The following is a 20,685-nucleotide window of genomic DNA, read 5'->3' on the forward strand; positions in this document are numbered from 1 at the left end:
AAGTATGGATAGACTGAAGGAAAAGATGAACAAGTGGATGGAATGTATGGAGACAAAAGGTCTGAAGGTGAATATTGGAAAGACGAAGGTGATGGCAAGTGGTAAAGCATGTGGGGAGGTGGAAATAACTGGGAAGTGGCCCTGTGCTGTGTGCAGGAAGGGTGTCTGGAGTGAACTCCATTCAATGTACAATGTACGCTGAGTGGGTTCATCAAAAATGTAGTGGTCTGAGAGGGTCATTAACCAGTGTGGCAGCTACATTCAAATGTAAGGTGTGCACAGACAGAGCTGCAGATGGAGGAAATGTTGAGTTGGATCTTGGAGACGGCGTGAAGCTGGAAGGTGTGAAAACATTTTGCTACCTCGGAGACATGCTGAATGGAGAAAGTGAATCAGACTCGGCAACGGTTGCTCGAGTGAGATGTGCATGGAAGAAGTTTCGGGAACTGAGTGGCGTGCTGATGATGAGGGGAGTGTCGTTGAAGCTGAAGGGAAAGGTGTATGCTGCATGTGTGAGAAGTGTTATGATTTATGGGAGCGAGACATGGGTAATGAACGTAGAGCAGCAACGAAGGTTGGAAAGGCTGGAAATGCGAATGGTTCGACGGATGTGCGGAGTATCGTTGAGAGAGAGGAAGACAAATGATGAATTGCGAAAGATGATGGGAATAGAGCCTGTGATTGATGCTGTGAAGAGGAACAGGTTGAGATGGTTTGGTCATGTGTTGAGGAAGGATGAAAGTGACTAGTTGAGAAGAGTGATGGAAATGAATGTAGAAGGAAGTAGAGGACGGGGAAGACCGAGAAAGACTTGGCTAAAGATGGTGGAAGAAGAAATGCGGGCAAGGGGGTTAACAAGGAGAGATGCAGAAAATAGGGCAAAATGGAGAAGATTGTCACGGGGACCGCAAGGCTAACCCCCGCTCTAGTAGGGAAAATGGCCTTTAAAATGCATGTTGTTGTTGTATAAAAGGAGCCGTGTCTGTCTGTCTGTTTGTTTGTTGTGTTATAACTTGAGAACGGATTAACGCTTTTCAATAAATCCAACTATGGTGGATTCGGGTAACTCCCGGGAGTGTTTGTGAACCCCCCCCCACGCCCGCCCCGCCCCCCCCCCCCAAAAAGTTTAATATACTTTTTTATAGGCACATGGACATGCGTGTCAAAACTGCAAATGCCAACACGTTGGTTATCCCTGCACGGAGAGCAGGATCTCCCAGGAAGCCTTTTTTTTCTTCCCCCATAGATTAGCAGCAAAGATTGGTATTTCCGTCAGCGAAGCGACTGGTTTTACATTCTAGTAACCATAAATTGGTTTAACCCCTACATGTTGAAATGTGTTGTTAAATAAACGTCCGGATACCATCTTGACATATTTTTGCCACCTAAATTGGACAATTTCAAGTTTAATTGAAACAATACAAACTATTTGTACTTGGCCTTCATATGCTTTAAATCTGACGCCTTTAAAAACAGACATTTTGCAGCAGCAAATAAATCCAGTCTATATTACCTTCAGAAGTGAATCCAAGTATTTGAACTCACTCCTCTTCAAGTCGAGAGATACTCGCCTTTTTATCCATTGGATTTTTGTCAATTAACAATGCATTTCATGAGAGATAATAACTTGAACCCTAACTATTTTTAACTCGACTGGACTATGTCCAGCTGAGTTTTTGTCGACACCCAGTGTCCGTCGTCTGTCGTCTGTCTGTCTGTCTGTCTGTCTAAACAATTCGACGTCTACACTCTAAAAGTCCCAAATATTGATCAAATTTGATGAAACTTGTTATGCAGCATCTTTAAGATATAAACTAGTTTGGGATTGCATTTGGGCGTTGCACTCCCAAAAATGGGCGCGGCAGGGTGGCCATATTGAAAATCAATTTTTGTCATATATATTTTTAGCACATATAAACTATATCGTTTGTGGTTCTATTATGCATATTCTAACCATATTGATATAGACCAGTTGAGTTCAGGTTCCCTGGAACCTCTCTAGTTACAGTTGTAAATCGATGTTTCTGGTTATTCTCCACTTTGATTTTTTTTTTTTATGCCTCCGACGACAAAGTTGCCACAGGCATTTTGTTTCCGGGTTGTCTGCCAAACTGTCCGTCAGTCCGTGTGTCTATCCATCTATCTGTAGTAGGTTTTACTTCCTGCAATAACTTGTGAACCAGTAATTGGATTTTGACCAAACTTAGTACAAAACAAGTACCGTATATACTCTAGTGCAAGACGATCCCATGTATAAGTCGACCCCAACTTTTTGCCGAAAAAGTCAGCTATTTTTCATATATCCCGCGTATAAGACGGCCCCAGTTATTTACCCAACGTATTTTCGCAGGCACATGCTTTGCACGCAAGCAAACCAACAAGCAAGACTAGAAAATCTAGAAACTCCGGCAATTTTCAATGAGTAGTCTATGCATGCCGCCATTATCCATGTTTTTGTCTGGTCATTTGTTTAGATCACATTGCATTATTGATTCGCGATCTGTGTACCACTAGTGTGTGCAGCACTCAGTATTTTGAGGAATCACGAACCAGGAAGTGGTGTCCGAGTTATTTATCTCAATCTTATATTATCTCTATCATTATCCTGTTGTATATAGTGTCATTTATTTTATCATGTGAGACTGTGAAAATAAAGTTGCAACAAAGTTGTAAATAAATTTTATAAATTTAATTTTGGTATTTTCTGGGCTTGTGTTTCTATCATGTCTGTGGTGGATACAAAATGGCGGCTACCAGGCATGAACATGACAAATGTGGTCAACCATCATGTTCATTTGCCATTTTTGACCTACCCAGACTGTTTCCTATGACTTTTTCCCTTGTTTATGACCTGCAGAATCATCCCACAAAACATTACTCGTGCATAAGACGACCCCCGAAATTTAGGCCTTGAAAATCATCTCAAAAACTCGACTTAAACACGAGTATATTCGGTATGTATTATGATGCAATAAGAACCACCTTTAGAGGCCATTTTTCCCCGCAGAGCAGGGGTTGGCCTTTTTTTGGGCACCGTGGTCCCCTTTTTGAAGCAATGTTTTATGGCCGGATGCCCTTCCTGCCACCAACCCTGTTAGTCACCTCTTACGACACAGGGAATTACCAGTAAACTGGTACTCAATATGCCGACCTCGGAAGGATGACAGGCTGAGTCAACCCCCCTGGTGTTAATTCAACGATTGACCGGGATTCGAACCCAGGATCCTAGGATCCCAAGCCGGCACCCTAACCGCTAAGCCAACACCAGGCTATGTATTATGATGCAATGACGAATTTATTTGATTTTGGGGTTAAGGGGCCAAAGATCAAAGGTCAGAGTCTGTAATAGGTTTTTGTTACTGCGACAACTTGAAAACGGCTGAAGGGGGGAACCAAGTCAAAGTTGGTAAAAATTTGCTAATGACGCAAAGATGAACTGATTGGATTATGGGGTCAATCGGTCAAAGGTCAGAGGTCCCATTAGGTAAAAATTCTGTTACTGCATTAACTCGTGAAAAAGTGATGGGATTTTGACCAAACTTGGTGTAAGTATATATTATGATGAAAAGCTGAACTGATTAGATTTCTGCATGAAAAGTCAAAGGTCACGTCAGGTAAAAATGTGAAACTTGAGAGCAGCTGAAGGGATTTAAATTAAACTTGGTTCAAGCAATATAATGATGTATTAATGTGGGCAGAGGCATGTCGGTCGACATCACGATGTCGAAGAGTGCCGTTCTAGTTTAACATCAGTTATTCACCTGCTGTGCTCACATGTTGTATTACCCAACCTTCCCCTGCCTCCCATCCGTTCCTCCTACCCCCTCTGCATCTCGTTTTAGGTCCGAGTACAGATGCCATCATAATGGCTGCTTGTGTAGCTCTGGCTTTCGTCTTGGTAATCGCTGTAATTATGATCATTCTCTACATGCTAAGGTAATTCGTTTTATTTTAAGTGTTCTTTTTCAAATGTATTAAATAAAGTGAAAGCTTCAACCATATTTAAATCCAAAAATCACCACTTGCTTTTTCTTTTGTCTGCCTGTCATTCATAGATTCAGAAAATGCAAGCACAATGGTTCAAACTCATTGCGTCTACCGAGTAGCCGTGGAGAAGATGCAGGTTAGTATTTATTACCTTTTGTCAGTATGAAACACCATTATATAATCTTACCTATTATGATGCATTTGCAAGAAAGTATTCTACAAAAGCTGAGCAAGAAATTTAATGTGGTGGTGATGTCATCAGCTTCATTCAATTGCAAACAAATATTATGTATCTACAATGGACTTTGTGCTCCTGCCTGCTCTCACTACTTCGGCCCTCCTTCTCTTTTGCTTCTTCAGTTCCCACCATATTTTGCTCCATCGGCCCCGTCCTCTTTTGCTCTTTCATCTCCCGCCCTCTTATTCTCCTTTGGCCATCGCTGGCTTTTGCTCCTTCGGCCACTGTCCTCTTTCGCTCCTTCGGGCCCCGTCCTCTTTCGCTCCTTCATCCCCCATCCTCTTTCGCTCCTTCAGCCCCCGCCCCCTTTTGCTCCTTCAGCCCTGTTCTCCTTTACTCCTTCAACTCCCGTCCTCTTATGCTTCTTTGGACCACGCCTGCTTTTGCTCCTTAGGGTTTCTACTCTGTTTACAAAAAGACAAGTAAGAAAATTTTAATCTGCATTTTTATGATGCTGTCATCAAACTTCTGAAGAAGTCGCTATTTGTCAGAGCTCTGTTCATGTAAGTGAGATGGCTATGGTGAGTCGCTCCAGCATCAAACCGTCACTTGTAAACATATATGCTATTAATATTTGGGTATACTGTTAGTGTTTCTCATTTAGTCCTTCATTGTTTAATTTTTAGCTCACCTGGAACATAGTTCTGGGGAGCTTATGCAATGGCGCGTCATCTGTCCGTCAGTCTGTAAACACTTGCAATTTCTCCTCCAAAATGGTGATGGGATTGTGACCAAAATTGGCTCAAATTATAATTGGTATGTTGCAACTTAAGTTTGTTGATGGCATGAAAAAAATTGGGGTCTAAGAGGGTCTACCCGGGGTCAAAGTGGATCCAGGTTTGACCTCCCAAAATAGGTATTTGCGTTCTTCTCAGAAACTACACGTACAATTACGATGAAACTTGACAACACGTTCCGTCCGTCACCCCTGATGTACCAATGCTTGTTCACGGCATTAGAAAAATCCGGGTCTAAGGCGGTTAATGAGAGGGGGGGGGGGGGGAGCTGGAAGGGGTTTCCCCCTAAAATAGTAATTTGGTTTTTCCTCTGAAACTGCACACACTATTTTGATGAAACTTGACCACAACCTTCATCACCTGTGATGTACTAAAGTTTGTTCACGACTTTAAGAAAATGTAGGTCTAAGAGGGTCTATGGTGGGTCAATATGGGTGCAAGTTTGACCCCTCAGAGCAAGTATTTGCATTCTTCTCTGAAACTACACACACGATTTTGATGAAACCTGACCACAACCTTCATCACCCATGATGTACCGATGTTTGTTCTCGGGATTAGAAAAATTGGGATCTAAGAGGGTCTCCGGGGGGAGGAGGGGGGAGGGGGGAGATGGTTTTTGGGGTTGCCCCCCAAAATAGGTATTTTTTTGTTTTCTAGCAACCATTGAAGTTTATTTGAAACACTGTGATACTGTAATACCTTTAGTCAGTGTAGTAAACTGCTTTATTCTACCAAGTGAGCACCCAGTGGTATTGCCCCTATTTTTTTTTTAATTGAGGATGCTTTCAATCTCAGGACATACTATTATGCAAAGACAAATGTGATTAGGTCGTGGGTACAGTTTTAGACTGAAATGAGCAAACTTCATGACTGCAACACCATCCTCTTGAACCGTTATATTTATCACAGTCCCTGTTTGTACCAAGAATTATGTAATGGACAAAATGATGTCGCCACTGGAAACTTCATTTATAGTCTCTTGTGCATTCCCTTTCTTGGGAGTGCCCCCACTGTGCTCATTTGTTGTGCTAGGGCATTCCTCTTTGGTACTTGTGAATTTACTAGCAAAGGTACCTGGCGTTGCTGGGCAATGCAGGGTTGCTTTGCTGATGGGAATATTAAGGGGGAGGAGGGAGATGAGGGGAGCGATGGGAGAGAGTGGAGGGGAATATATAGGAGGGGGAAAGAGGTGAGAGGGAGGGAAGGGGAAAGGGGAGGAGGTGTGGTGGGAGAGAGGGGAGCTGGAGGGGATAGGTGAGAGCCAAGAGGAGGATGATGGTATGAATTAGGGGCAAGGAGGAGGGTGGAGGGATGGAGAGGGAGGAGTTTATGGCAATTAGGGGCAAGGAGGAAGGTGGAGGGATGGAGAGGGAGGAGCAGGAGGATGCAGAGCAGGAGGGAGCAGGGCGACAGGGAAGGAGGGAGCAGGGGGCGATCAAGTCAATGGGTAGGGGAGCAGGAGGAGATTGAGAGGGGAGCAGGCAGAGGGTTAAGCAGGGGTCACGAGGAGGGGTGAGCAGGAAGAGGAGGAGTGAGCGGGAAGCAGGAGGCCGAGGAGGGGTGAGCAGGAAGAGGAGGAGTGAGCGGGAAGCAGGAGGCCGGGGAAGGGGGGAGCAGGAGGAGGGGTGAGCGGGGGCCAGGATGATGGGGAGAGGGAGCAGAAGGAGGGGTGAGCGGGGAGCAGGAGGAGGGGTGAGCGGGGAGCAGGAGGATGGGGAGAGGGAGCAGGAGGAGGGATCATGTGTGTTCCATTACCGATAAGCTTCAAGAGCGCTTGTCAAGTGGTTTAAACACTCAAGGTAGCATTCCAACAAAGTGGATGATAAGGAACAGCTGGCTTGGCAAGTGATAGCAAGTTGATGGCTTCTGGTTTAAATGGCCAAAGATATTCGGCAGATCCTACTAGCGAATCCCCACTCCTTTAATACTTTGAAATAGTCTCAATCTGGGTCTGTTGTATAAAAGGAATTTTAAAAACAGATAATTCAAATACTCGGGTTTCCTACAAGTATCGTAGATCCCTGTAGAGTGACACTCTATCCTCTGGAGTTATTAATTAAGATGACAGAGCAGAAAGAGGGATGACAGTCTTTCTTAAATAATAATACAAAATATGTTTGGTTGTATGAATCGCTGATTTCTTTATATTTTCAGATTTCACTCCCGATTTCAGCACTTATTTAGTCCTCGTGATCCGATACGCAATTACCAACACAGATTTAGATTATATACTTGAATTGGTCGGTGAGAGTAGATCGTGTTTCTAAAGCAAGGAAAGTTTGAATAGGTTGAAACAAAATGGCAGGTAAGACCCCTGTGAGGTGATGTTGGGCTGACCGGGGATAAAGTGTTTAATGAAAGTAAGCCATTATTTCTCTTCCAAAGAAATGTTCTCCTTTGGAGTTCCTTTAGTGTGCATGCAAAGTTTGGGGCCACCAGCTTTCATGGTCTTGAAGTTATGGAGGAGATACGCACTAACTGACTAACTGACTGATACACATTGCCTTTTATTATTATAGACTAGCAAAGGTGCCCAGTATTGCCAGGCAATGCAGGGTCCTCCGTGATGGGAAAATTAAGAGAGGGGTAGAGAGGAGGGGGAGCGGAGGGGAGGAGGAATGTTGAGGGTAAGGGTGGGGGAGTGGAAGGTGGGAGAGAGAGAGGAGGAGGAGGGGGGAGGAAAGGAGGGTGGGAGTGGAGACAGAGAGGGATGGAGGAGAGACAGAGAGGGGTGGGGGTAGAGAGAGTGGTGGAGGAGAGAGATAGACAGAGAGGGGAGGGGGGAAGTATGGAGACAGAGAGGTGTGGGGGGAGGGAGGGAAACAGAGAGGGGTTGGGGGGAGGGATGGAGACAGAGAGGGGTGGGGGGAGGGAGGGAGGGAGACAGAAAGGGGAGTGAGGGGACAGAGGGGTGGGGGGAGGGAGGGGGACAGAGGGGTGGGGGGAGGGAGGGAGACAGAGAGGGGTGGGGGGAGAAAGGGAGACAGAGATGGGTGGGGGGAGGGAGGGAGACAGAGAGGGGTGGGATGGAGACAGAGAGGGGCGGAGAGAGACAGAGAGGGGCGGAGAGAGACAGAGAGGGGCGGAGAGAGACAGAGAGGGGCGGAGAGAGACAGAGAGGGGCGGAGAGAGACGGAGAGGGGCGGAGAGAGACGGAGAGGGGCGCAGAGAGACGGAGAGGGGCGCAGAGAGACGGAGAGGGGCGGAGAGAGACAGAGGGGCGGAGAGAGACAGAGGGGCGGAGAGAGACAGAGAGGGGCGGAGAGAGACAGAGAGGGGCGGAGAGAGACAGAGAGGGGCGGAGAGAGACAGAGAGGGGCGGAGAGAGACAGAGAGGGGCGGAGAGAGACAGAGAGGGGCGGAGAGAGACAGAGAGGGGCGGAGAGAGACAGAGAGGGGCGGAGAGAGACAGAGAGGGGCGGAGAGAGACAGAGAGGGGCGGAGAGAGACAGAGAGGGGCGGAGAGAGACAGAGAGGGGCGGAGAGAGACAGAGAGGGGCGGAGAGAGACAGAGAGGGGCGGAGAGAGACGGAGAGGGGCGGAGAGGGGCGGAGAGAGACAGAGAGGGGCGGAGAGAGACAGAGAGGGGCGGAGAGAGACAGAGAGGTGCGGAGAGAGACAGAGAGGTGCGGAGAGAGACAGAGAGGGGCCGAGAGAGACGGAGAGGGGCGGAGAGGGGCGGAGAGAGACGGAGAGGGGCGGAGAGAGACGGAGAGGGGCGGAGAGAGACGGAGAGGGGCGGAGAGAGACGGAGAGGGGCCGAGAGAGACGGAGAGGGGCGGAGAGAGACGGAGAGGGGCGGAGAGAGACGGAGAGGGGCGGAGAGAGACGGAGAGGGGCCGAGAGAGACGGAGAGGGGCGGAGAGAGACGGAGAGGGGCGGAGAGAGACGGAGAGGGGCGGAGAGAGACGGAGAGGGGCGGAGAGAGACAGAGAGGGGCGGAGAGAGACAGAGAGGGGCGGAGAGAGACAGAGAGGGGCGGAGAGAGACAGAGAGGGGCGGAGAGAGACAGAGAGGGGCGGAGAGAGACAGAGAGGGGCGGAGAGAGACAGAGAAGGATGGGGGAGAGACGGAGAGGGACATACACACACAAAAAAATAATCTTCCATATGAGCGCATGCGAGTGGACTGTTGTGGCCGAGGCACCGCGGCTTTTTCGAAGTTCTGTTGCAGTAATCTATGCATACATACACGCACACATACACACACTCATAGACACACACGTAAAGTCCTTCAAAACGACAACCCCAAAGGTTTATTTTGAAACTGGCCTTTGCTCATCGATCGATGTACCACAAAGAACCCAGCCGAGATCTTCACAGCGATCCAGCTGATTAATTATTTTTGTTTCACTCAATGAAACCAGCTCAGTGAAGTTGGTTAAATTTGGCACATCCCTTAGTACTCAAAATGAATCGAGCAAAACAAAATCGTACTACTCAAAATGAATGGCAGCATAAGGACTCGGCGTTGTGACAGAGGGCTGACCAAGATGTCACACTGCCATTTTGGTAAGGCTTATTTTGGTTTATTGTGATGAGCATCGCTTAAATTATCTTCACAAACGATGTTTAAACAAACCCAAACTACCAGTTTTCATTCATGCACACCATTGGAGTTCGATAAGTAAGCATGCAGAGTTTGGGGCCGCTAGGTTTCATGGTTTTGGAATTCTGGAGGAGACACACACACGCATTCACAAACTGATGCGTGCGCACACACACACACACACACACACACACACACACACACACCCTTTTATTATTATAGATATAAAAGTTTGTTTATATATTTACTCAAAGTCAGGCAACTCCAACTGCAATGCTCACACTAGATTTGAGGTTTCTTAATGGGTTACAGTATAACACCACATTTGAACATGAAAATAATTCATAATTTTGAAAATGAAACTAATCCTAGTCGGAAAATTTCCAATGATAAAATATCTATCAGGATGTCAGTAAGATTTCCAATGTAAGGGTGGCATGGAGCATGGACACTCCATATGTTTAATATAACACAAATCCTCAAAATAACCCACCAAGATACAAACTTGTAAACCTACAAAGCACCGACCAGTCGTCTGTGGAGGATTTCACATCCAATAACGCTCATGAAACTTTTGGACAACATCGCTGAGCATCAAAACTGACCGAACCAAAATAGCTCGTTTGTAATTCTTCTTATTCTTCTTATTATTATTAGTCTTCTTTTCTGATAGCACCTAACTCATCATTGTTTAATGATTGTGCCTGCAAATAACGCAATACATCTCTCTCGATTTGGGTTCACAATCACCTCAAACACAAGCTAGTGTGCGTGCGTGTGTGCGTCCGCCTGCTCGTGTAGGCATTCGTGCCCTTTAGGCTTTTGAGAACTTTCCCACTCGTATAATTTTTCAGTAGAATTGACTTAAGACATGTTATTGGAGACCTCTGTCTGACTTAATTAAGACCTGCAGCTTGTACTGCCCAACTGCAATCCTTGAGCCCATTGTACAATGTGCATTCATTGCAGAGATGCAGAACATGCCTCTGCTAGCACAGAGTCCGAACACGAGTCGTCGGTACCCCCCAATCGCCATGGAGCACCTGGAGGAGGAGTTAAACCGCCGCACTGCTGATGATAACAAGCTCTTTCGTGAGGAGTTCAATGTGAGTGTATTTTGCTGAACCCCGACTGAAATGAAAAAAATACAGTTTTTATGTCTTCCTACTGAAAATACAGTCGTTTCAATTGTGTCTTTCTTGATCCATCCACTTTCCGGTGTGTACCCCGGTTTAGAATAGGTACACCGTATCCCTGCGTGTGCCGTAAGAGGCGTCTAAAAAGGGTTGGCGTCAGGAAGGGCATCCGGCCAGAAAACATTGCCTCAAAAAGAGAACCATGACAATTACAACTACATATGGGTAGGGTACAGCCCGAAGTACCCCGTGGGGGACCCCACTCCCTCTCGTCAAAACTCAAGGTGGGGAACCCGATCGAAGCAAGGGTGGAAATCACTCCATTTATGATGACGAAACGTCTGATGCCCGAAGTGGAGATCGGTTTCTGAGGTTTGGGACATGGAATGTAGGGACAATGACAGGGAGATCAGGAGAAGTGGTGGAAGTATTGGTCATAAGAAGAGTGGACATATGTTGTGTGCAAGAGACGAGATGGAAGGGAAGTGGTGTGAGAATGGTGAAGAGTAGGCAGGGACAGAAATACAAGTCTGTGTGGCAAGGGTGCCCGGAGGGCGTGCATGGCATTGGTGTCCTGTTTTCTGAGGAGTTTGTAGACAGTGTGGTGAGTGTGACTAGAGTGAGTGATAGGTTGATGATGGTGAAAATGATGATTGGAAAGCTCTTGGTGAACGTCATCTCGGGATATGCTCCTCAGGTTGGTCGGAGCGATGAAGAGAAGGACAGGTTCTGGTGTGCAATGGAAAAGCTGATGGAAAACGTGAAAGATGAGGAAGTTGTTGTGGTAGGAGGAGACCTAAATGGACATGTGGGAAGGAGTATGGATGGTTTTGAGGGAGTTCATGGGGGTTACGGATATGGTGTGAGAAATGGATAAGGTATAAGGATTTTGGAGTTTGCTGATTGAGCTGATTTGTTGATTTGTAATACTCAGTTCCAGAAAGAGGATAATAAGCTTGTTACATACACGTCAGGTGGGTCGACGACAACCGTTGATGACCTGATGGTGCGTAGGCAAGATAGGGGGCACCTCCGGGACACAAAGGTGATCCCGGGGGAGGAGGCTGTTTCACAGCACCACTTGGTTGTCTGCGACTTAAGGGTGAAAGGTGCGAGGAGAGCTCGGCGGGTGAAGTACCAACCGAGAATGAAGGTGTGGAGGTTGAAAGAAGTGACAGTAAGGGAGGCATTAAAAGAGAGGCTGAGTAGGGTAGAGGATGATGTGGTTGAGCTTGAAAGTGGTTGGATGTCAATGAAAGATAGTCTGTTGGGAACCGTTGGTGAGGTATGTGGATGGACAAAAGGACCACCGAGGCACTCGGAAACATGGTGGTGGGATGATGAAGTTGGAAAGAGGATTGACGAGAAGAGGAAGAAGTTCAAGGAGTGGCAGAAGGCGAAGGGTACGGGGGCAGAAAAAGCAGAGCATGAAAGTTATAAGGCAGCCAAGAAGGCTGCAAAGAAAGGTAGCAAAGGCGCAGGAGGCATGTAGGAAAATGTTTGGAGAACGCTTGGATTCGGAAGAGGGTCAGAGAGTGGTATTCAGGATTGCAAAGCAGATAGTGAAAGAGAGTCGTGATGTAATGGGGGTGAGTTGCTTGAAGGATGAAGTGGGACAAATCGTTGTGGACCCAGATGGAATTAAAGGAAGATGGAAGAGATATATGGAAATGCTGTTGAATGCAGAGAATGAATGGGATGGCAACATAGAGAGTAACCCAGTTTTAGGACCGGCAGAGAAGATAACTGAGAAGGACGTTGAGGAAGCGATAAAAGCAATGAAGAGTAGAAAAGCGGGAGGGCCGACGGGAGTTGTGGGAGATATGTTGAAGGCAGCAGGAAGTTGGGGTGTGAAGGGAATGACAGAGATCTGTAATCTGGTGGTGAAAGAAGGCCGCATTCCAGTGGATTGGGAACTGAGTACCCTCGTCCCTCTATACAAGGGGAAAGGTGACCCTCTGAACTGTGGCTCGTATCGAGCGATAAAGTTATTGGAGCATGGAATGAAGTTATTGGAAAGGGTGTTGGAGAGGAGGATAAGGAAGAAAGTGAAGATCGACGAAATGCAGTTTGGATTTATGCCAGGAAGAGGAACGACAGATGCGCTTTTCATTGTAAGGCAGTTGCAGGAGAAGTACATGGAGAAGAGGAAGAAGTTGTTTCTTGGGTTTGTTGATTTGGAGAAAGCATTCGATAGGGTTCCACACGAAGTAGTGACATGGGCATTGAGGAAGTTAGGAGTGGAGGAATGGTTGATCAGAGTCGTGTTGGCAATGTACAAAAGAGCGCGCACAGCTATAAGGACGAAGGACTGGAACAGTGGTGAGTTTGAGGTGAAGGTGGGAGTGCATCAGGGGTCGGTACTAAGTCCACTACTATTTGTAGCTGTGATGGAGGTGCTGGCTCAGAACGTAAAGGGGGGTTTACCGTGGGAGTCGTTGTATGCAGATGATCTGGTGTTGATTGCCGAAAGTATGGATGAACTGAAGGAGAAGATGAACAAGTGGAAGGAATGTATGGAGACAAATGGTCTGAAGGTGAATATCGGAAAGACGAAGGTGATGGCAAGTGGTGAAGCATGTGGTGAGGTGGAAAGAACTGGGAAGTGGCCGTGGGCTGTGTGCAGGAAGGGTGTCGGAGTGAATTCCATTCAATGTACAATGTTCCCTGAGTGGGTTCATCAAAAATGTAGTGGTCTGAGACGGTCATGAACCAGTGTGGCAGCTACATTCAAATGTAAGGTGTGCACAGAGGGAGCTGCAGATGGAGGAAATGTTGAGTTGGATCTTGGAGATGGCGTGAAGCTGGAAGGTGTGAAAACATTTTGCTACCTCGGAGACATGCTGAATGGAGAAAGTGGATCAGACTCGGCAATGGATGCTCGAGTGAGATGTGCATGGAAGAAGTTTCGGGAACTGAGTGGCGTGCTGACGAGGAGGGGAGTGTCGTTGAAGCTGAAGGGAAAGGTGTATGCTGCATGTGTGAGAAGTGTTATGATTTATGGGAGCGAGACATGGGTAATGAACGTAGAGGAAGCTGAAGGGAAAGGTGTATGCTGCATGTGTGAGAAGTGTTATGATTTATGGGAGCGAGACATGGGTAATGAACGAAGAGCAGCAACGAAGGCTGGAAAGGGTGGAAATGCAAATGGTTCGGTGGATGTGTGGAGTATTGTTGAGAGAGAGGAAGACAAAAGATGATGGGAATAGAGCCTGTGATTGATGCTGTGAAGAGAAACAGTTTGAGATGGTTTGGTCATGTGTTGAGGAAGGATGAAAATGACTGGTTGAGAAGAGTGATGGAAATGAATATAGAAGGAAGTAGGGGACGGGGAAGACAGAGAAAGACTTGGCTAAAGATGCTGGAAGAAGAAATGCCGGCAAGGGGGTTAACAAGGGGAGATGCAGAAAATAGGGTAAAATGGAGAAGATTGTCATGGGGACCGCAAGGCTAACCCCTGCTCTCGCAGGGAAAATGGCCTTAAAATGCATGTTGTTGTTGATCCATCCACTCCTTTTGACTGCCTTGTGTGAGCGATACTCACCTTTCTTTGCTGCATTCCCATCTTTGCCCCTGAGTGCCCAGTCTTCAGAGTAAAAAATTTACTTTCCTTTATAAATGTTCCCCTCAAAAGAGGAACACGTGCACGAGTGATACATATAAATTTGTTCAAGTCATTTGTTATTGGTTCCTCTTTTTCAGGGCACATTTGTAAAGGGCTAAACTTGCATTGAAACAATTTGGTTACGATTAGGGAAGTATTTTGAATATCTGTCACCTATTATAATTAAAGGCAAATTTCCATGAGGTCGGAGAGAAATCTAAGTGATTTAGTAGGCCAGCACCTGTGGGAAACCCATGGGCATGGGCAAACATTGATATGTCAGACATTTGGACATGTTGAATTCGATGCTGCACGTACAGTTTTCCAAAATGTGTATTGGCATTTCGGCTGATCCATAAATTATATAATGGAAACGATTCATGTACTTCACATGATATGTGAATACATATCCATGCACATGTGACATGCAGTTTGTTTATAAATCCAAGTTATCTGAAATGTGAATTGTAGTTGCCCTCTTGTCGTTTCCTGGAATGGTGTCACTGCCTGACCTTTGGGTAAAGAACATTGTGGCCATTGATTTGTCTGGATTTATTATGTCTGCTGTTATCTATGTTTGCTAAACAAGCATTACACTCCAAAGTCTTTGTTGCACAGCATCTTGTGCAAGTCTGTGTTGGCGTTCATCAGCCGTCTCGTTGTCCTGCCTCATTGTTAGCCCGGGTTGGACTTAGTCTGAAACGGAGGCTGATGATTGGGTCTCGTCTGTCCGTGCGTCCACAACCATATCTCAGACGCATGGACCGATTTTGTTCATACTTGGCAGAAAGACAATACATGATGGTATACATATGCACATCATTTTGTTACCTCCGCCACTAAACGTGGATGGAGGTTATGTTTTCACCCCTGGCTGTCTGTTTGTCTCTGTGTCTGTGAACAAGATATCTCAGAAAGTTGTGGATGGATTCAGAAGAAATTTGGCTGACACGTAGTGTATGTGACATGGATGAAATTATTAGATTTTGGTGAAGATCTGAATATGGATTCGGATACAATAATTATTTAATTTTTAAGTAATTCTTCGCCATTGGGAGATGGGGCCAAAATGATATATAGCAGGATATCTCAAAGTTATGGACGAGGTCTGACATGGACGAGTTGTGACAAAACTAGGTGCATAAATTGGTTCGGTGACACGAACAAGCTGATTACATTTTGGTTCAGGTCTGGATCCAGAATCGACCTTACAGTGGGATACAAAACTTAAACTGTTCATGTGGCAGAGGTATGCTTTCTACTGAGTGCCGTTCTAGTTTCACAATGCAATCAAAGATGGCCAACTGGCAGCCATTCTAGTTGTAAAAAAAAAACCCGATGTTGAACACGTCTTCAAAAATTTCTCAGACAAGCATTTACCGATGTTGTTCAAACTCATGAATGTCATGAATTGGTTACATGAATGTCACGAAATCATGAATGGTGGTTTACATATACTTGTCATTTTTTTTCGAGATCAGATCCAATATGTCCGACTGGCGGCCATTTTGTTACTTAAACGTGCCCCAAACAATTTATCGGACATGCATTGTCCAATTTTGTTCAAACTTGGCACAAACACAATACATGAGAAGGTAAATATGCAGAAGATTTTGTTTTGTAATCCAACCAATGATGGCCGACTAGCAGCATTCAACTCTGCACAGCAAAATTACTAAAACTACGGGGGCTATGACATTTTCTCCTTGTTTATCTTGCTGCATCCCACGCAAGTCCATGATGGCATTCATCAGCCGTTTCATTCTGTTCCATCATTGTTTGTTTTTTTCACTTAAATTTTGAAAATGGCACTTTCAAACGTGATGTGTAAGTATCCACAAGTAAGTGATGGACGAGTAAGCCAAGCTTCACTTCTCTCCCCACTGATTTGCCAGAGTACCTGATCGGTATAAACTGTCATTTTCAACTGATGGGGATAAACTTCCGAGCCGTTATTTCTTGTTTTATCATCGATTTCATTAATAATTGCAACTTTATATTGTGAATGTCTTAAAAGAAATGCAACTTAGGAAAGAAAGAATACAACTCAAAATGAAAAGTCTCTGGGGAAAAAGAAAAAAGTCCCTAGAAAATCAAATAGAAAAGTTCCGAAAATATACATCAAGTCGTCTTCTAGACGCCTTCTTGAGTAAACGAAAATTTTCTTTGGGCCGTGTATAGGCAGGTAATACTGTTGTCTCGATCGGTCCCGAAAATAGCATGCATTATCTCATTTCCTCTGCATGGGTTGTGTCGTGAAAATCAAGCTCAGACACGACTTGACCCTTGGGTAGGTTTAATATCATTTAGATCTGAAGTAACATCCTGTAAAAATACATTCATGCAACAGACATTAGACTCAGAGTATTTCATGGGCAATGGCCGCTATCAATAGAGAAAACAATCAGCGCAGCATATAGGGGCGTACATACCATTCAAACTACAGGACTATGTCACAGTGAGTGCCGCTGGAGTGTTCGTGCGCCCCGGTTGTCCCGGGTCTTATAGACGCCCCTTTTGAAGCGAGCACACCCTGGGTTCACCTTCGGTATAATTTCACTACATTCTCTCCGCCGTTAGAACTATACTGCCGCTCGGCAGGTTGCAAGCAAGCGTCAGCAATAATCGAATGGGTCACGTCAATCCACGTCAGTCGGTCCACCCGTAGCGGTCGGGGCGGCGAACTACCCTGCCAGTTCGTGTTCGGAAACTACCGGGTGCGGCCTCCCCAAGCCCGGAGTCCCCCGCGTCGGAATAGCCGCCGGAGATGGGTGTCGGAGGGGGCGCCCCAGCGCCTTCGGGCACGGGAGTGGGTGACGACGGAAGTGTTGGTGGTAGTTCCATAGAGGAAGCTTCGGTAGAGTCCATAGACTCGTAGACGGGTTCGTCGATATCCCGGTCGTCGTCCCCACATGGGGCGAGATGGCATACGGAGACAGTAGACTCGCGGCGGTCCGCCGTTAACATGCGAGCATGCTCGGGATTAGCCTGGAGGACCCGCACCTTGTCAACAAGGGGGTCGTACTTGCTAGCGCGAACCGCTCGTTTGAGATAGGTGGGCCCCGGCTCAGCGAGCCAGCTGGGTAAAGATTGGATACTGCCAGAGTTTCTAGAGTGGAGGAACAGTCGCTCGTGAGGAGTCTGGTTGGTGGCAGTACATAGGAGAGCCCGGATCGAGTTTAGAGCTGCAGGTAGCGACCACGCCCATTTATCAAGGCCTCGGCCGAGGGTCCGAAGGCTTAGCATGACGGCCCTCCATATAATCCCATTAAAGCGTTCGATCTGCCCATTCGCTTGGGGCCGGTACGGGGTGGTGTAGCTCGAAGCGACATTATGCTGGAGCAAGTGTAGCCCCTCACCTCCTGGGACAGGAACACCGCACCCCGATCGGTATGCACATAGGCCGGATACCCGAACATAGAAAACAAATTCTGCAGGCACCGAATAACCGTGGCAGCCGACATATCCCCGCATGTATAAGCAAAGGGGAATCGTGAAACTCATCGACGATAGTGAGCAGATAGCGAGAGTTGCTCGACAACGGCAGCGGCCCTTTGAAGTCCACCGCCAAGCGCTCCCACGGTCTAGTAGCCCTAACGAGCGTCCCCATAGGAGGGTTGTAAAAACGCGGTTTGAGTTCCGCACAGATCTTGGAATCACGGCAGATGCGGCGGATGTCCTCAATCAAGTACGGCAGATTCCCCTCGCGCACAAAATGCGTGAAACGCGCTACCCCGGGATGACACATAGTGCCGTGCAAAGTGCGCAGCCCCTCCAAAGTGACAACCCCCGCGCAAGTGGCCGGCCTCGATAAGGCGTCGGCGACCAGGTTATCCTTCCCCGGGCGGTATTTGATGGTGCAGCAGAAGTCGGCGAGTTCGATACGCCAACGGGTGATTTTCTCATTCTTAATGCGCTGAGCATGTAAGGTGTCGTACATAAATGCAACGCTTTGTTGGTCCGTGACGATTTGGAAACACCGCCCAAGCAGGTACGGCCGCCATCGCCGAATTGATTCGACGATCGCGTACGCTTCCTTTTCGACAGACGAATGCCTCCGCTCGGCGGACGTGAGAGTCCGCGAGAAGAAAGCCACAGGGCGTCCCCCTTGGGAGAGAGTCGCCGCTATCGCATGATCTGAGGCATCACTCTCCAAAATGAAAGAGGCACTCTCGTCAATCGTCGCGACAGCGGCGCCAGCGATGTCGGCTTTAAGGCCCTCGAAGGCCGCCATGGCGGCCGGGCCCATGGGGAACGTGTCGCAGGCCACGAGGGGGCGGAGCTTCGTGGAGAAATTTTGCACCCACTTTGAATAGTGGGCGAACAGCCCAAGAGCGCGTTTCAGCAAAGCCCGATCGCTAGGCGGAGCCATATCGAGCAAAGGGCGCAGACGCTCCTTATCCGGAGAGACAGAGCCATGGGTCACGGTGTACCCCAAAAGATCTACCGTGCGTAGAGAGTAACGACACTTAGCCGCATTCATGGTTAGGCGATATTTCCGCGCGACCTCGAGGAAGCGCTTCAGATTAGCGTCGTGATGCTCTTGGTCATACCCACAAACCGTAAGATTGTCCAGATAGACAAAGACATCGGTCAAGTTCTCCTTCGCAACGAGGTCATCCATAGCCCTCTGAAAGCAAGAGACTCCGTTAGTTACCCCAAAGGGGAGTCGAGTGAACTGGTACAACCGCTGACCCGATTCAAAGGCTGTAAAGACACGATCAGCCCTAGAGATGGGGACCTGATGATACGCACTACGCAGATCGAGAGTGCTATAAACGGAATACAGGGCCACCTGGCGTACCAGGGCGTCCATCCCCGGTAAGGGGTAGGCATCCAGCTGTGTAAAACGATTAATCGTCTGCGAGTAGTCGATTACCATGCGCCGGCGGTGGGCCTCACTTCGCACCACTAAGACTTGGGCCCGCCACGGTGACCTACTGGGTTCTATAATACCGTCCTTTAAGAGCTGGGCCGTTTCTTCCGCAATGAATTGCGCGTCTGCGCGAGAGTAGCGCCGCGATTTGACGGCTACAGGGGTACAATCAGTGGTCAGGTTGGGGAACAGCGAGAGAGGCTCCACGTCCATTTGAGCGAGGGCGCACACCGCAAGCGTGTCCGGCCCACCGAAGTCTATTTCCAAACGTCCATGCCGCTTAAGGAAATCAAGTCCTAACAGAATGTCGGCACATAAAGCAGGTAATACCATGAGATACACGTCCGGGAACGTGCGTCCCTTTATCACAAGTTTCAATCGACACGCCCCTTTTGTGCTCAACCGAAGTCCCTGAGAGGCCATGAAGATCCGGCGTGTTGTCCCGAGAACCGGCCACCCATGTTGATGCACTAGTCGTTGATCGATAAAACTATCCGTAGACCCCGTGTCAATCGAAGCTTGCGCAAAAACGCCCGCGACCTTGAGCGGAATGATGGCCTGCGCAAGGCCGGCAGACCCGGCAGGTATTGTACCGGCCGGGCGAGAAGATCGCGCCTCGCGGGTGGATCCCACTCCGGCTGCAATCCTCCGGGCATCGTCGGCAGGTTGGGCCTCAGCTGGAGCATAGAAATCGTAATACCCACTGTCAGAGGACGTTCCCACGCCGGCTGCAGTTTGCCGGTCATTCGGGCAGCCCGGGGAGGATCCTCGTGACAAGCGCATAGTTGGCTCATCAGCAGTTTCATTTGCCGGAGTGAGTGTGTGTAGGTCGTAAGAGCCGCCGCCAGATGGCGCTCGAGTCACGTGAGAAGGATCACTGCCGTCTGCAGATTCATCTGCCAGAGTGGGTGCATGTAATTCGTAAGAGCCGCCGTCAGATGGGGCTCGAGTCACGTGCTGCGTTTGCCGCACATCGAGAGGAGTTTCCAAAGCAGGAGCAGGTCGCTTGTTTGAAGTAGGCGTTCGAACGCCAGTCAAGGTCGGTCGCGCTGCGGCCGGTCGCGTTCGCGCCATTTGTTTCGGCGGCCCGGTGTATCTCACCAAGGTCGGGCGTGCAGCCAGAGGCCCGCAAGAAGGAGGTTGGCTCATCAAAGCCGAGTGAGGCGCCCCGTCTGGCGCTCGATCCGTTGGCTCAGCGATGAGCCCATTCAAGGTCGCGCGGGGACACGTGCCCCGAGCGGCCTTCCTGCAGACCTTTGCAAAATGGCCCTTGGTGGAGCACAGGTGGCATATGGCTTCCCGAGCCGGGCAGTCAGATCGAGGGTGCTGCCGATTCCCACAAAAATAACATTTTGCATACCGGTCAGGCCGTGGCTGGGCAGCGGCGGCAGCAGTTAGGCTGGAAGCGGAGTCCGCTTCAGGAGCACCCAGAGACTCGGCTGTGGTGGTCGGGTCCTCCTCCATATCCTCGGCGGTACCCCTCTCCGGTCGCGCGAGTTGAGAAGTCCCCGCCACGACTCGTGGGTGATCATAAGCGGTGGATTGTTCTCGGGCATCTG

The 20,685-nt window shown here is 48.1% G+C and overlaps 1 protein-coding gene across 7 annotated transcripts in view; it reads left to right on the plus strand.

Moving 5' to 3' along the window:
• Window positions 1-20,685, plus strand: part of PTPRA (protein tyrosine phosphatase receptor type A) — a 221,923-nt gene that overhangs the window by 123,191 nt on the left and 78,047 nt on the right. For all 7 annotated transcript variants that reach the window (XM_078772136.1, XM_068106528.2, XM_068106531.2 and 4 more), the window contains exons 6-8: window positions 3,843-3,936; window positions 4,056-4,123; window positions 10,480-10,616. In XM_078772136.1, coding sequence (XP_078628262.1) covers window positions 3,843-3,936; window positions 4,056-4,123; window positions 10,480-10,616 — 299 coding nt within the window. The remainder of the gene's footprint in view (window positions 1-3,842; window positions 3,937-4,055; window positions 4,124-10,479; window positions 10,617-20,685) is intronic.

This window comes from Myxine glutinosa, chromosome 2 (assembly GCF_964187855.1).
Source record: "Myxine glutinosa chromosome 2, kmMyxGlut1.1, whole genome shotgun sequence".
Lineage (NCBI taxonomy): Eukaryota > Metazoa > Chordata > Myxini > Myxiniformes > Myxinidae > Myxine > Myxine glutinosa.